Genomic DNA, 17,919 nt, shown 5'->3' with positions numbered 1-17,919 from the left:
AAGACGGATGGTCCCTCTCCTCTTTAGCCTGGAGGATGTGGGGTCCATGATTTCTAGAAATAATTTTGATTTTTGATTTGTCAGACCTCAGGACAATTTTCCACTTCGTCTCAGTCCATCGTAAAAGAGCTCGGGCCCAGAGAAGGTGGCGGTGTTTCTGGATATTGTTTATATCTGGTTTTAACTTGCGTTTGTGGATGCAGTAATGAAGTGTTTTCACAGATGATGGTTTTCTGAAGTGTTCCTGAGCCCATATACTGATTTCCAGTACAGACACGTATCTGCTTTTAATGCAGTGTCTCCTGAGGGCCTGAAGATCACAGGCATTCAATGTCAGTTTTCAGCCTTGTCTCTTGCATACAGAGATTTCCCCAGATTCTCTGAATCTTTTCATGATATTATGTACCATAGATGATGTGATCCATAAATTCTTTGCAATTTTACTTTGAGGAACATTATTCTTAAATTGTTGCACTGTTTGCCCACGCAGTCTTTCATAGAGCAGTGAACCCCTCCCCATCTTTACTTCTAAGAGACTCCATCTCTCTGGGATACTCTTTTTATACCCAATCATATTACTGACTTGTTGCCAATTAGGTTTTTTTTTTAGCATTACACAACTTTTTCAGTCTTTTGTTACCCCTGTCCCAACATTTCTGAAATGTGTTGCTGACATCAAATTCAAAATGAGCATATATTTAAAAAAAACCCAATGAAATTTCTCAGTTTCAACATTTGATATGTTGTCTTTGTACTATTTTCAATGAACTATATGATTTGCAAATTTTCACATTCTACTTTTATTTACAGTTTACACAGCATCCCAACTTTTTTTGGAATTGGGGTTGTTGTATGTATATTACAAATAAAATCTTTCTATTGTTCTTTTTTTTTATTCCATCAACACCAATATCAATAAGCATATGGATGTGGTAGATTATTTCATTTCATAAATTCTTTTGGCTTCTCTAAATTGACTTCCATTACACTTGTGTTCTGACCTGTTTGAGCTGTGTCTCTGAGTTGACATGAACGTCACATATTTCACAGTGGAAAATCTTGTTCTGCAGGCCGGTCGATGCAGCACTAGGTGACAGTAGCTTGTTTTTCACCCCTGGCCTGGGGAAGGACTTGATGGAGCCGTTACCGTTCCGCGCTTCCAGCATGGTCTTGTGCTTGGTGCCTGAGGAACAAAACAAGATGTCGAAGAAACATCTTTCAATTTTGGGAAAGATATTTCTTGCATATTGGGACTATGACTATTTTGTTATCAGTAGTGCTGTTATCCTCAGATGCTACTGGTAGGTGATGAAATCTCATTGGTGATTTACGACTATCAAAGATGTGCAAAGACAGCTGCTGAGTGTTCATGTTATGGTCAAATATTTCTCATAGATGACTTCATTCTCACACGGATTCTAGCCGTTAGTCTTTACAGAGTGTCCTGCTTAGCATCTTAGCAGCAGTCTGGAGAATGAATATTGAGATGGAATATGTTTTGTGCTTTGCTGTCTTCACATTATAATGCACTGAGGAAATCATTCCACTGCTTTCAACCCAAACTATTCAGATACCCTTCAGACCAAAAATGCTTTGTGAAAGAAACTGTGAAAGTAAACTAAAAGCACTTGTAGTTCAGCATCACTCATAAATGACATTCTGTTTATGTCCAAGGTTTCCTTTTACGCCAACTCGATTTGCCGTGAATCAGGGAGTCATCTTACAGGATGACCTTTGTGATAGAAAGTGGAGAAAGCTCTCTCTCTTTCTCACCACTATTGTGCGCTTCGAGCTGGGATGCCGAGTTGACAGCAACTTTGCAAAGCGAGCAGTAAAGAAGACGCAAAGCTTTTTCCTCCTCCGTCTCCTTCTCGGCTTCAGGGTCCTGGGCTGCTCCAGGAGTGACGTCCGGACTCTGTCCTTCTGTTGAGGTAAACTCAGCCTCAGAGGAGGCCACACTGGAGCTGCACTTAGCTGGGGATGGAGGAACCTCCGGGTGTAACGGATCAGGAACGGCTTCTGAAAGTGGAATAGATAGAAAGTTCTAGGTTACCCTCTTGAATCATGGATTCTTCCAGATTTCCACTATATAAAGTAATTTATTCTATCCACATTCACTGGATATGAGCAATCGCGGGCGGCACGGTGGTGTAGTGGTTAGCGCTGTCGCCTCACAGCAAGAAGGTCCGGGTTCGAGCCCCATGGCCGGCGAGGGCCTTTCTGTGTGGAGTTTGCATGTTCTCCCCGTGTCTGCGTGGGTTTCCTCTGGGTGCTCCGGTTTCCCCCACAGTCCAAAGACATGCAGGTTAGGTTAACTGGTGACTCTAAATTGACCGTAGGTGTGAATGTGAGTGTGAATGGCTGTCTGTGTCTATGTGTCAGCCCTGTGATGACCTGGCGACTTGTCCAGGGTGTACCCTGCCTTTCGCCCGTAGTCAGCTGGGATAGGCTCCAGCTTGCCTGCGACCCTGTAGAAGGATAAAGCGGCTAGAGATAATGAAATGAGATGAGAAATAGCTAAAAGAATATAGTCCCCCCAATATCTCCTAGTCCACACTCCAGCCCTGTCGGTGGCAGTAATGCACCTTTAAGTTGGTTTGCCAACTGCCAAAAAGACCCTAAAAGAAAGACCCAAAAAGAAAATGGTGGAGCATGTTGCTGAACCAAGGATAAAATAAAAACTTTACTTGAAAACAAAACTCCAAAAAACACACAAAAAAGCAACAAAATATGGAATAAAAGTATTTGATGGTACGAACATATCTTTTTTTTTCAAGAATTATTATTATCACATTTTTCACAAGTTGCTCCTGTCATTTTGGCAGTTTGTCGACATTCTAAGCGGAAATGGTTTTGTTGGACATTTTGTATAAAGTTTTTATTTATCGAATTTGCAAACAATAAAAATAAAAATGCTCTGTTTCTCAAAATCCAGTGAATGTGGATAGAATAAAACAGTTATTCCACTCAATCTCATCATACATGGCTTATAGCCAACTCAGTGCTACGTGCCTCATCAGCTATCAGCTCATGTACCACTCGATTTCATGGAATAACTGTTAAATATTCATTGGTACAGAAAGACTCAGGTTACAGAAAAGTAAGTAAGGGATAAAACACTTGGGGGTGTATGGTTATAGGAAAATAATCAACAATGAGGTGGTGTGCTGTTGCTCTACTGATGCTATGTCATTACCACTGCTATACTAAGATAATGCTGTTGCCTTGTCGCTAAAAAGTATTCGAACCATTTGCCTAGTGGTGTAAGTATCTGTTTCAGTGTACATGAGCTGCCTTGAACTGTTCTCCTGCTTGTTTACAACCCTGAAACTATTGGGATGTGAACACATGGTCACAGCATGAACACAGCTGTGCTTAGCTGGGCGTGCAAGCAGCACAACAACCCAGTTCCTATCACTTCCCACGAGAGTGGGTGAAACCCAATACTGTTATTTTAGCATATTTCCAAGTCACATATCATCCAACAATATGAACTGTGACCAGAGACATTACACTTCCACACAACCTGCTATAAATTCCATTATTTTGCTATGACTACAAGGATTCAAATTGGTCAAGGTATATATATCATGCGCTTTTGTTTACATTACCATGTTGTTTTTTTCTTTGGTTTCACATCATGTGCTTTTGTTTACATTCCCATGTTGTTTTGTTTGGCTTCACATCATGTGCGTTTGTTTACAAGCCCAATTCCAGAAAAGCTGGGACACTGAGTAAAACATAAATAAAAACAGAATGTCAAGATTTGCAAATCATGGAAACCCTGTATTTCATTGAAAATAGTACAATGACAACATATCAAATTTTGAAACTGAGACATTTCATTGGTTTTTGAAAAATATATGTTCATTTTGAACTTGACGTCGGCAACACTTGCAAAAAAGTTGGGACAGGGGCAACAAAAGACTGAAAAAGTTGTGTAATGCTAAAAAAACCTAATCAGGTTCATTGGCAACAGGTCAGTAACATGATTGGGTATAAAAAGAGCATCCCAGAGAGGTGGAGTCTCTCAGAAGTAAAGATGGGGAGGGGTTCACCGCTCTGTGAAGGACTGTGTGGGCAAACAATGCAACAATTTAAGAATAACGTTCCTCAATGTAAAATTGCAAAGAATTCATGGATCACATCATCTATGGTCCATAATATCATTAAAAGATTCAGAGATCTGGGGAAATCTCTGTATGCAAGAGACAAGGCTGAAAACTGACATTGAATGCCTGTGATCTTCAGGCCCTCAGGAGACACTGCATTAAAAGCAGACACGTGTCTGTAGTGGAAATCACTGTATGGGCTCAGGAACACTTCAGAAAACCATCATCTGTGAAAACACTTCATTACTACATCCACAAATGCAAGTTAAAACCAGATATAAACAATATCCAGAAACACCGCCACCTTCTCTGGGCCCGAGCTCTTTTACAATGAACTGAGGCGAAGTGGAAAATTGTCCTGAGGTCTGACGAATCAAAAGTAGAAATTATTTCTAGAAATCATGGACACCACGTCCTCCAAGCTAAAGAGGAGAGGGACCATCCGGATTGTTATCAGTGCACAGTTCAAAAGCCAGCATCTGTGATGGTATGAGGGTGCATTAGTGTGCATGACATGGGTAGCTTGTACATCTGGGAAGGCATCATGAATGCTGAATGATATATACACGTTTCAGAGCAATATGCTGCCATCCAGACAAAATATTTTTCAGGGAAGGCCTTCCTTCTTTCAGCAAGACAATGCCAAACCATTTTCTGCACATATTAAAACTACATGGCTCTGCAGTAAAAGAGTCCAGGTGCTAAACTGGCCTGCCTGCAGTCCAGCCCTGTCTCCCATTTAAAACATTTGGCGCATTATGAAGCGCAAAATACGACAAAGGAGACCCCGAACTGTTGAGCAACTGAAATTGTATATTAAGCAAGAATGGGACAATATTTCACTTTCATTTTTCAAACTACAGCAATTGGTCTCAAAAGTGTCCCAAATTTTTACAGAGTGTTGTCAAAAGTAGAGGTGATGCAACACAGTGGTAAACATGCCCTGTCCCAACTTTTTTGAAAAGCATTCCTGACATCAAGTTCAAAATGAGCATATATTTGTCAAAAAACAATAAAATTTCTCAGTTGCAACATTTGATATGTTGTCTTTGTACTATTTTCAATGAAACACAGGGTTTCCAGGTGGCATGGTGGTGTAGTGGTTAGCACTGTTGCCTCACAGCAAAAAGATCCTGGGTTCGAGCCCAGCAGCTGACAAGGGTCTTTCTGTGTGGAGTTTGCATGTTCTCCCCGTGTCCACGTGGGTTTCCTCCGGGTGCTCCGGTTTCCCCCACAGTCCAAAGACATGCAGGTTAGGCTAATTGGTGGCTCTAAATTGACTGTAGGTGTGAGTGTGAATGGTTGTTTGTCTCTTTATCAGCCCTGCGATGACCTGGTGACTTGTCCAGGGTGTTCCCCGCCTCTCACCCACAGTCAGCTGGGATAGGCTCCAGCTTGCCTGCGACCCTGTACAGGGCAAGCAGCTACAGATAATGGATAGATGGATGGATATAGGGTTTCCATGAATTGGCAATTATCGCATTCTTTTTTTATTTACAGTTTACACAGCATCCCGACTTTTTTGGAATTAGGGTGGTATATTACCATGTTGTTTTGTTTGGGTTCACATCATGCACTTTTGTTTACATTACCATGCTGTTTTGTTCTTTTGTTTCTGTATTTGTCCTGTCATTGCTGTGTTACCTGTTTGTGATCACCTGTTCTGTGTTTAGTCCTTGATCACTTTGTCTATTTATACCTGCTGATCCGTTGTACGATCACATAGTCTAATCATGCATTCATGTTGTTAAAGGAACAGCCCACCGTACTTCCATAATGAAATATGCTCTTATCTGAATTGAGACGAGCTGCTCCGTACCTCTCCGAGCTTTGCGTGACCTCCCAGTCAGTCAGACACAGTCAGACGCGCTGTCACTCCTGTTAGCAATGTAGCTAGGCTCAGCATGGCCAATGGTATTTTTTTGGGGCTGTAGTTAGATGCGACCAAACTCTTCCACGTTTTTCCTGTTTACATAGGTTTATATGACCAGTGATACGAAACAAGTTCAGTTAAAAAAATTGAAACGTAGCGATTTTCTATGCTATGGAAAGTCCACACTATAATGACAGGCGTACTAACACCTTCTGCGCGCTTCGGCAGCGCATTGATATGGAGCTCAGATACGGAGGTACGGAGCAGCTCGTCTCAATTCAGATAAGAGCATATTTCATTATGGAAGTACGGTGGACTGTTCCTTTAAGCCACGCCACTCCATAGTGCTTTATTTTCTAAATGACAAAAACTGATATCTTACCAAGTGAAAATACAGTCAAATTTATACAGTATTTCCTATTAAAAGACTACTAATCCCCCCCCGCGCGCGCACACACACACCCCACCCCACAAATATACGATTATTAAACCAATTTCAGTAGTAAACCTACCTCAAATTTGGTGTCCGTTATATAATAAATTTGTTTTGCTCTGGACCTATAAGACTAAAGACAGAATTGTACAGAAAAGCTCGAAGCTATGCAGATAGTAGTATATTTTATCAATAACTATGTGTAGCTGTAGATTATGTATGATGTCATTTTAAACGATTATATTAAGATCAAGCAGATTTTCATGGAAATTATTTTGGGTGAGATACACTTCTGTTTCACTGTTTTACTTTTACAGATCTATTCCCTTTAGAAATCTTCAGCCTATCAGGCTAAAAGCTGAACTCAGTAAATTAACCAAATGTTAAAATGGCTGATTTTAACTGAAAGTAGACCTCTGACACAACTTCTGTTGAGAGAGTTTTTGCATAATGTGTCTTGAGATTGCTGCCTCTGGCTACAGCAAATTACAAATGCTTTTAACCCATGCTGGGACACACAGTAGTCTGGGCTCTTCAACAACAATGAAACTGTTCGAACATGGAGAACAAACTTCATATAATGGAGTGCATGAGGTTTATTACACACAAGACTTGTGTGTAATGGCTTTGTTTCCATATTAGGGTGATAGAGGAGTTAATATATAAATAAATATTCTTATTACTATGGTGAAAACTTGGATAGTTGCAGATCTTCAAAGTTGGGACCGAAAAGACTTTGTCTCAGGGTAAGCCTGGATATACAGTTAGGTCCATAAATATTTGGACAGAGACAACATTTTTCTAATTTTGGTTCTGTACATTACCACAATGAATTTTGAACAAAACAATTCAGATGCAGTTGAAGTTCAGACTTTCAGCTTTAATTCAGTGGGTTGAACAAAATGTTTGCATAAAAATGTGAGGAACTAAAGCATTTTTTAAACACAATCCCTTCATTTCAGGGGCTCAAAAGTAATTGGACAAATTAAATAATTGTAAATAAAATGTTCATTTCTAATACTTGGTTGAAAACCCTTTGTTGGCAATGACTGCCTGAAGTCTTGAACTCATGGACATCACCAGACGCTGTTTCCTCCTTTTTAATGCTCTGCCAGGCCTTTACTGCAGCGGTTTTCAGTTGCTGTTTGTTTGTGGGCCTTTCTGTCTGAAGGTTAGTCTTTAACAAGTGAAATGCATGCTCAATTGGGTTGAGATCTGGTGACTGACTTGGCCATTCAAGAATATTCCACTTCTTTGCTTTAATAAACTTCTGGGTTGCTTTGGCTTTATGTTTTGGGTCATTGTTTATCTGTATTATGAAATGCCGACCAATCAGTTTGGCTGCATTTGAGCACACAGTATGTCTCTGAATACCTCAGAATTCATCCGGCTGCTTCTGTCCTGTGTCACATCATCAATAAACACTAGTGACCCAGTGCCACTGGCAGCCATGCATGCCCAAGCCATCACACTGCCTCCGCCATGTTTTACAGATGATGTGGTATGCTTTGGATCATGAGCTGTACCATGCCTTCGCCATACTTTTTTCTTTCCATCATTCTGGTAGAGGTTGATCTTGGTTTCATCTGTCCAAAGAATGTTCTTCCAGAACTGTGCTGGCTTTTTTAGATGTTTTTTAGAAAAGTCCAATCTAGCCTTTTTATTCTTGAGGCTTATGAGTGGGTTGCACTGTGCAGTGAACCCTCTGTATTTACTTTCATGCAGTCTTCTCTTTATGGTAGATTTGGATATTGATACGCCTACCTCCTGGAGAGTGTTGTTCACTTGGTTGGCTGTTGTGAAGGGGTTTCTCTTCACCATGGAAATTATTCTGCGATCATCCACCTCTGTTGTCTGAACTGATGAGTTCACCAGTGCTTTCTTTCTTTCTCAGGATGTACCAAACTGCAGATTTTGCCACTCCTAATATTGTAGCAATTTCTCAGATGTTTTTTTTCTGTTTTCGCAGCTTAAGGATGGCTTGTTTCACCTGCATGGAGAGCTCCTTTGACCGCATGTTTTCTTCACAGCAAAATCTTCCAAATGCAAGCACCACACCTCAAATCAACTCCAGGCCTTTTATCTGCTTAATTGAGAATGACATAACGAAGGAATTGCCCACACCTGCCCATGAAATGGCCTTTGAGTCAATTGTCCAATTACTTTTGGTCCCTTTAAAAACAGGGTGGCACATGTTAAGGAGCTGAAACTCCTAAACCCTTCATCCAATTTGAATGTGGATACCCTCAAATGAAAGCTGAAAGTCTGGACTTTGTCCATGTCCATTATATAACTATAACTTGAATATGTTTCAGTAAACAGGTAAAAAAAAAACAAAATTTGTGTCAGTGTCCAAATATATATGGGCCTAACTGTAGCTCGGCCTAGGTCAAACAGCCGGCCAGTTTATTCAAATCACCTTCAGTAAAGTCTAATATTCCATTCACAGGCTTTCCTACATTATCATTCGAAATGATATCCTTGTACTTCTCTCCGCTTTACTTTTGATTGTGAGATAGTCACAGAGGCACTGCTCTGAAAATGGTTGTGTCAAATATCAAGCTCGACGGCGTCAGCCGTCAATATCATCTAATGAGGCTGACAGCGGAATTAATTACAGCCAGGATAAGCTGCCATTGGTTCCATTCTTTCAGAATGAGGTCCAAGTGTTGGCAGTGTAGCAGTGATCGATATCCCATGAGACCCTGCGCTTTTTGTGCAGACATAACACAGAGGCAGCATCCACTCTCTCTCCATCTCAGGATTCAATCAATACTGAATTATGTCGTTCTATTTTGGCGAGCCATTAAGTGGCTCTCTTATTTACCTTTCAGCTCTGCTGTGTGATCTTTAAAAGAAGCAGTGCATGGTTGCTCATCCTTATTCATCATATTACCTAAAAATATCAGCATCTGCATTTGGATAGACAAAAGACTAACAAAGAGCAGAGTCTTGCAATGGTGGGTATTTGAATCCAAAGAATCAAACCATATTTACTTAGATCACTACATGTTTTTTCTCTTCCTTTTGAATCGTTCACCATTTTGTTTAGCAGTTCATAATAGCTTGTGAAATGTGGTCACATTAGTGAACTGCAACACAAACTCTTGCGGAACTGGAAGCCATAAGCTTCACTTACTTTTTTATCTTTATTGTTCAAATGCAAAACTAAAGAACGTTGAATGACTGATATGTCCTGCTTGGAGGAGGGGGAAAATAATGTAATTTTTGTACAAACTAATAAAGAATATTGTCCTTGTCAATGTCATGCCATGCACCATTTGTTCACCCAAAAGAATAATCTAAGAGGATTAAATCAATCTCAAACAATGCATCATTAATCTCAAGTGTTCCCGTGACCCAGTTAGCAGCACTACCTTTGCCACAGGTGATTAGCTGGACAATTTGTTCGAAGTAACTGTGACTTCTGCTCTGCTGTTAAAGTACATCATTGACTCTGACTATAAAATGCACAGGTGTTCATGTGCCTCTCCAATTACTAGTAGACACCATGTGCTCATTCAAACCCAGTAATACATAGTGGCTAAGAGTCACAAACGAGGCCCGGACTCCGGGAAGCTTGAGAGGTCTCAGTAAAAACCTAATTCAGGTCTATGGCTTTGTTTCCTGATGGATAGACAGACTTGAGTGGGAACAGCTGATGGAGCTCGTTCATTAATGCCAGGGGATACAGTTCAAAAGAAGCACACACACAGAGCACACCTCAGGTTCAGCAATGCTGGAATGGAGTTACAAGAGAGTACAGCGTTATTACACTACCTATTGGTAATGGGCATATGGTAGACTTTATGCTGGATATTAAATTGTCAAAATGCAAGTTGAAAGAAACCACATCAGCAACACTTTTAAAAACTTTCCATTGCTTAATTTAACATTTTAAGAATGAAGGAAATATAGGTTCTGTACTTTTACAGACTTGTCATTTAATTTGAAACCCTATGACCAACAGATCTTAAAAGGTTGAAGGCCATTCGGCTCATTTTTACTTAATGAGGTCAAGGGGAATAATGTATAATGTTTAAAACCCACTCAAGTCAATGTAAGAATCAGGCCAAACTTCTATTTGCTTTGCTTCTCCTTATCCTTCTTAAATGGCTCAAGATGTGAGGAAAATGTCTATGTGCTAAAATTGACAGACACGCCTTTGCTGGCAGGACACATCAGCATCCGAGATCAGGTGAACCTTCCTTGACCTTTGATACCATGGAATGCTCTGGGTCCCAACATCAGAAGATAATGCTCTGAGTGATATTTGATGGTATACATTAAAGCTCAGACCTGCAATCTAATTTAATTAACTTAAAGAAGACTAGTTACACTCTGATACCACATAGTATTTTACGCATTCCATGCTTTAACAAGTGTGCAACAATTGACTAGCAGTTCTTACTCATAAACAGTCAGCTGACTGAAAAACTGAGTGGCCAAAATGAATCCAGACATAGGGCAAAAGAAACTCTGTGCCTTCAATGTTTTTCAAATTCCTCTGTTCCACTAAATTTTATGGTTGATATAAATGACGTCGTGAATGCCTGATCAGGGTCCTTGGCCCAGCAACATGGACCTTGCCTAGTATTTCCCTGGTTCCTGATTTATTGTTTATTGTATTATGTAGTTACGCAGCTCTCTTTTTTGTTTTATGATACAAAAACCTTTTGATGTGTTTCCTTTTATTTTTTGTGATGGAAGATTTTTGGTTTAACTAGCCTTTAAACGATACTTGATTCCATTGTTTGTTTTCTTGCGTCCTTTGTTTTCATTTATGCAGTAAAAGGTGGAATTTCAGTCTAAGCCATCTGTTGCTCCTCTTTTTTCCATCAGCATGTCACAAATAAGAGCTAGAGGAGTTAGGTTTTAGGACATTCAAAGTCTATGGAGGCACAGGAGTGCCATAAAAAAGAATAAATCTGCAAAAGAATAAAAAAAATAAACGTTGAAAAAGAATAAGAAAAAGAAAATGAATGTAGAAAAAAATAGGAAAATAATTACAGGAATAAAAATATAAATAAAATAATAAGAAAATGAACAATAAAATAGTTGGGGGAAATGCAGAAATACAAATAAAAACAAAAAATAAAAGAATAGGGAAATAAATGCAGAAATAAAAATAAGAAAATAAATAAAAATAAAAGAATGGGGGGAATGCAGAAATAAAAATTAAAAGAAAATAAGTGGGGGCCGCATGGTGGTGTAGTGGTTAGCACTGTTGCCTCACAGCAAGAAGGTCCTGGGCTTGAACCCAGCAGCTGGCGAGGGCTTTTCTGTGTGGAGTTTGCATGTTCTCCCCATGTCTGCATGGGTTTCCTCTGGGTGCTCTGGTTTCCCCCACAGTCCAAAGACATGCAGGTTAGGTTAACTGGTGGCTCTAAATTGACTGTGAGTGTGAATGGTTTTGTCTCTGTGTGTCAGCCCTGTGATGATCTGGCGACTTGTCCAGGGTGTACCCCGCCTCTCGCCCATAGTCAGCTGGGATAGGCTCCAGCTTGCCTGTGACCCTGTAGAACAGGAGAAGTGGCTACAGATAATGGATGGATGGATGGATGGATGGAAGAAAATAAGTGCAGAAATAAAATTAAAATAATAAGAAAAGAAATGCTTTACTTTATTGCTTTTGCTATTCCCTATTGCTTTTCCCTATTGCTTTTTCTTTTGCTTGAGAGGCCAAACTGTCAGTCAATTGGCTTTGGGCGGGCCTTCCTGCCTAGGCTGAGTAATCAATTCCTGCACACATGAATCCTGCTTTGCGCAGTGTGAATGTGGTGGCGATTTGAATCGGGGAGAGAGGGAGAGGATTTGCTTCCTTTATGCGTGCACTGGTAGTTATCTCGTCTTATCCGTTTACAGTTTTAGTCTTTTTCATGGCACGCCTATGACAGTGTTCTGTTTCCCCCACATTATTTTTCTATATACACCTACACCCAATGTACACATTTACATCAGGTAAATTCAATTATTTTTTAAAAGTGTAATTTCATAAGAGAGACTAATTTCTGTATTTATTGGTTGTAATGATGACATTGTGGCCTCAAACAAGTGTCCTGAATCAATATTTGCAATATATATCATGAAAATCATGTGTTTCAAGTGGAATGTGTGCATTAGTTATTTGTGAATAAACTGAGTTACAGTTTGTTTTTGCAAAGACATCATGATTTGATAGAGTCCCAGAATAAAAGCGAAATTTTTATTTCTTGTTTGTGGATTCAAACTGCCACCACATTTACACTGTACAAAGCAGGATTCATGTGTGCAGGAACTGACGACTCAACCTGGACAAGAATGCCCGCCCAAAGCCAGTTGATTGACAGCTTGGCTCCTAAAGCAAATGAAAAAGCAATAGGGAAATGGAAAAAATAGTCAGGAAAAACAAAAGCAATAAAGAAAAGCATCTCATCTCATTATCTCTAGCCGCTTTATCCTTCTACAGGGTCGCATGCAAGCTGGAGCCTATCCCAGCTGACTACGGGCGGAAGGCGGGGTACACCCTGGACAAGTCGCCAGGTCATCACAGGGTAAAGAAAAGCATTTATTTTCTTATACTTTTCTGTCCGTCCGTCTGTCTGAAACACCCGTTTTCTCAGCAACCACAAATCATAGCCACTTGGTACCAAAGTTCAGCTTGGGGTTCTATATACTGTGTATACTGTTTTCAGGTCTGTCACACATCAACTTCCTGTTTATTGACTTAATGTCTTTACGAAATATATAGGGTGGATTTACAAAATTTTCATAGCACTTTTCTCAGCAACTGCAAATCACAACTGCTTGATATTTGGTAATGAGCTTCAGCTTGGGGTTCTATACCATGTATACCATTTTCAGGTCTGTCCCACATCGACTTCCTGTTTACCGACTGAATGTATTTACGAAACATATAGGGTGGATTTTGACGCTATTTCAAGAAGCAAAATGCTATTTCAAAATGACAATTTACCAGGATGCTGTTTGAAATCCCTGGGGAGAGACGCGGCTCTTTACTTACTTGTTTCAGGGTTCATTATTTGTTGAAGTCAACATTCATAATAAGCGTCCTATACCTTCGATTGCTTGCATTCTGATATAAGCGAGAGCGGGGCGATATGTACGTGAGCAGTAGCTCACAGTTGATCTTGTTTTTTTCTGCATTTATTTTTGTATTCTTCTATTTTTATTTTTTCTTTTCTTATTCATTTCCAACATTTATTTTTTCATTCTTTTGCAGATTTATTCTCTTTTGTGGTGCTCCTGTGACTCCTTAAAAGTCTTTGTAGTGAGGCTTATGTGTGAATTATAGTCAAGTTTCAGCAGGGGTCAAAGCATGGACAGGAATTATAAATCTGAAAAGCAGACAGAAGTCAAAAGCAGGACACACACATGACTAGGAAGCTTAAAAAAAAACAGGAGCTACAAATATCTTAAAGGAACCAAGGAAACTAGAAAAGAAAGAATCCTGGAAATCTGGAAAGAACTAGAAGAATTCTGCTTCGAACTGCTGTGGAAAGTCATGCAAAGGAAACATACAAAATGAGGGGTATATCATTTTTGGCAGTTCTAATCATCACTTTGGGCTACAGTGCATGTGGAGCCTGTCCCATGGCAAGGATAAATCCTGGATGCAAACTGAGGGGTAATTTAGAGTAGCCAGTCCACCTACTGGCATGCTTTTGGGAGGCGGATGGACACCAAAGAACCCAGAGGAGATGGCGGCGCACAGTAGAGCAGCGGCTTCTCGAGCTCCCGGGATTAAGCCCTTTTTTAGCTACTCAGAGGCCGTTTTTAGCGCTAGTTTAGAGCTAATTCAGCGTGTGAAGTACAGCCCAACTGAACTGATGCTCATCAGAGATAGTTCGGTTACTATGATCTCACCGACGCTGAAATCCGCACTTGGAAGACAGGGGCTCCTGAGGACAATGGAGTGGCGCAGCAGAGTACGGGGAGCGGCCGGCAAGAGGAAACGATGTGCCCGAAAACAAAAGCGAGGAAAACGGGCAGGCGCGCTTGCCCAGCTGAAAGCTAGCAGGCCACCAATTCCAACTCTCTTCCTGGCCAATGTCCACTCCCTGGACAACAAGGTGGACTTGTTACGTCTGAGGCTGAGTGTTTCCACAGAGATGAGGAACTGTGCTATCCTTTGCCTCACGGAAACCTGGCTAAATCACAACATGCCGGACTCAGCGTTCCAGATTGACGGCCTGCAGCTCTTCCGGGCGGATCGCGACCACCGGTCGGGGAAGTTACAAGGAGGAGGGCTCTGTGTGTACGTGAATGAAGGTTGGTGTACAGATTGTGGACTGATAAAAGCCTACTGCTCTGAGGCGATAGAACTTATGACAATGAAATGTTGGCCGCACTATCTGCCTCGGGAGTTCACCGCGGTGTTCGTCACCATTGTTTACATCCCACCGGGTGCTAATGCTAATGAAGCGCTACAGGAGCTACATGAAACTATTAGCTCACTGCAGACTAGGCACCCGAGGCATTTTACGTAGTTGCAGGGGACTTTAATCACGTGAAACTGACGGACACTCTGCCCAGGTTTTATCAGCATGTCACCGTACCCACACGGGGAAACAACATTCTGGACTGTGTGTACACCAACATCCGCGATGCATATAGAGCACTTCCTCGCCCCCACCTTGGCCTCTCCGACCACATCTCCATCCTGCTGGCACCAGCTTATAGCCCCTTGCTGAAACGGATCAGGCCAACAAAGAAGACTGTCACTGTGTGGCCTAGTGATGCAGCCTCTGTGCTTCAGGACTGCTTCCAGTGCACAGACTGGCAGGTCTTCAGAGAAGCAGCTACATATGAGGGAGAGGTGGACCTGGAGGAATACACCTCCTCCGTCCTCGGCTTTATCTCCAAGTGTGCTGATGATGTCGCCACCACCAGGACAGTAACCTGCTTTCCCAACCAGAAACCCTGGCTGAATGCTGAGGTGAGAGCTCTCTTGAAAGCTAGGGATGCTGCGTTCAGGGCAGGTGAGGCATCAGCACTGAGAGTGGCGAGAAAAGAACTGACGGCAGGCATCAACAGGGCCAAAGCCACATATGCTCATAAAATTCAGGGGCACCTCACCTCCAATGACCCCCGGAGCATGTGGATGGGCATAAAGTGCATCACGGACTATAGCATCAGAGATGCACAATGCCCAAGGGACCCCTCCCTGCCGGACAAACTCAACAGGTTCTATGTTCGCTTTGAGGATCCTGACACCCCCTCCCCCTGTACTAGACTTACACCACTACCCGGTGACACACCCCTCTGTGTGTCCACAGCGGATGTGAGGAAGACCCTCAAAGGTGGGGGTCCCACCTACCCCCGCAAAGCTGCTGGCCCAGACAACATCCCAGGGCGTGTACTGAGGGACTGCACACACCAATTGTCTGAGGTGCTGACAGACATCTTCAACACCTCACTGTCATTGGCGTCCGTCCCCACTTGCCTAAAGACTGCCACTATTGTCCCCATTCCAAAGTGTTCCACAGTGACAGGCCTGAATGACTACCGACCCATAGCTCTGACCCCGGTAGTCATGAAGTGCTTCGAGAGGCTGGTCATGGCACATATCAGAGACTCTATCGACGTCACTGTGGACCCCCACCAGTACGCCTACAGGAAAAACTGCTCTACGGATGACGCCATCTCATCAGTGGTCCACACAGCCCTCACCCACCTGGAGAGCAGAAACTCCTACGTCCGCCTGCTCTTCCTGGACTTCTCCTCTGCTTTTAACACCATCGTCCCACGGACCCTGGTACAGAAACTCTCCACCCTTGGTCTGAGTCACACACTTGGGAACTGGGTCCTGGACTTCCTGACCAACAGACCTCAGACTGTCAGGATCCACAACTTCACCTCCTCCTCCATCACCCTCAGCACTGGCTCCCCCCAGGGCTGTGTGCTGAGCCCCCTCCTGTTCACTCTGCTGACATACGACTGCTCGGCGAGGCATCCCAGCTGTCACGTAGTGAAGTTTGCAGATGACACAGCAGTGGTGGGACGCATCAACAACAATGATGAGTCAAGATACAGAGAGGAGGTGGAACACCTGGTGCAGTGGTGCAGAGAAAACAACCTCTGCATCAATGTGACGAAGACCAAAGAGATGGTGGTGGACTTCAGAAAGGACAGGCGCCCCATCCCTCCCCTGCACATCGGAGGAGTAGCTGTGGAAGTGGTCTCCAGCTACAGGTACCTTGGTGTGCACCTAACCAAGGACCTTACCTGGAACACCAACACTTCCCGGCTGGTCAGGAAGGCCCACCAGCGTCTCTACTTCCTCAGGAAGCTGCGGCGAGCTGGGCTTGGGAGCTCAGTCCTGAGGAGTTTCTACCACTGCGCAGTGGAGAGCGTCCTCTGCACCTGCATTACTGTGTGGCACGGCAGCTGCACCGCTGCTGAGAGGAAGGTTCTGCAGAGGGTGGTAAAGGCTGCACAGAGGACCATGGGGGGCTGCCTCCCCACCACCTCAGACCTCTACACAGCACGATGCAGGGGGAGGGCCCTCCGCATCATGAAGGACTCCACCCATCCAGCACATGGACTCTTCCAACCCCTCCCCTCAGGCAGGCAGCTGAGGAGCATCCGGAGCAAGACCACCAGGCTCAGGAACAGCTTCTTCCCTGAAGCTGTCAGACTGCTGAACTCCAGCCATGCCCTGTAGTTCCCCCCCACCCCCCTATATCCATACACACACACACCCTTGCCCCCCCTCCCCAACCCCCACTCCCGTGCACTACAAACACTTTATCCTATAAGTGCAATTGCAATATTATGGACTCACAAGTGCAATAGTAAGGACCCACAAGTGCAATACTAAGGACTACTTTTTGGATTACCTTATACTTGCACACACTTGCACATGCATACTTAGGCTGCTATATGTTAAAACCGGTTTCTTATTTAAGTTTGTTTAGCTTATTTAAATGTCTAGTTTTATATTCTTTTATTTTTTATTTTCTGTTAGTTTTACTTCGTACTTTATATTTTTATATTTTATAGTCCATTTACTGCTCCCGGGACCTGAGTCCTAATTTCGTACCATAAACATATGAATGTGAGTTGGTATGACAATAAAGCTCCTTGAATCCTTGAGGAAACCTATATGGATATAGGGAGAAGAGAGGTGGCTCAGTGACTGAAGGTCTGGGTTATTGGTCAGAAGGTTGGGGGTTCAAGGCCCAGCACTGCCAAGCTGCCTCTGTCTTCTTCTTCAACATGGACAGAAACTTCACTCAGGATCAAACTGGGGAATCCACTGTATGTGAATCATAACTACCTCTTCAGACATAACATTTACTTATTCCTGTATCGTGAGGCTTTAATAATCTCAGCCTTAATGTTGGAAGAATTTTCAAGTCTTATACAAATCAGTGTTGCATAAATGTTCAATCCTTAAATTTAGCCCCATTATCTACAGCATCTACATTTCAACAGAAGATAGACTGACACAGACCGACCCAACTAGCTGAAAAAAGTGTGTCACAGGTGTTCTTCTA

The 17,919-nt window shown here is 42.5% G+C and overlaps 1 protein-coding gene across 3 annotated transcripts in view; it reads right to left on the bottom strand.

The window, feature by feature from the left end:
- znf385d (zinc finger protein 385D) overlaps nucleotides 1-17,919 on the bottom strand; it is a 222,923-nt gene that overhangs the window by 11,755 nt on the left and 193,249 nt on the right. For all 3 annotated transcript variants that reach the window (XM_060900350.1, XM_060900352.1, XM_060900351.1), the window contains 2 exons: nucleotides 1,774-2,019; nucleotides 1,002-1,183 (listed from right to left, as the gene is read on the bottom strand). In XM_060900350.1, the coding sequence (XP_060756333.1) occupies nucleotides 1,002-1,183; nucleotides 1,774-2,019 (428 nt within the window). The remainder of the gene's footprint in view (nucleotides 1-1,001; nucleotides 1,184-1,773; nucleotides 2,020-17,919) is intronic.

The sequence above is a fragment of the Neoarius graeffei genome, chromosome 19, assembly GCF_027579695.1.
Source record: "Neoarius graeffei isolate fNeoGra1 chromosome 19, fNeoGra1.pri, whole genome shotgun sequence".
In the NCBI taxonomy this organism is placed as follows: domain Eukaryota; kingdom Metazoa; phylum Chordata; class Actinopteri; order Siluriformes; family Ariidae; genus Neoarius; species Neoarius graeffei.
Note: the sequence above shows the minus strand (reverse complement) of the source record. Positions and strands in the feature narration are given on the sequence as shown.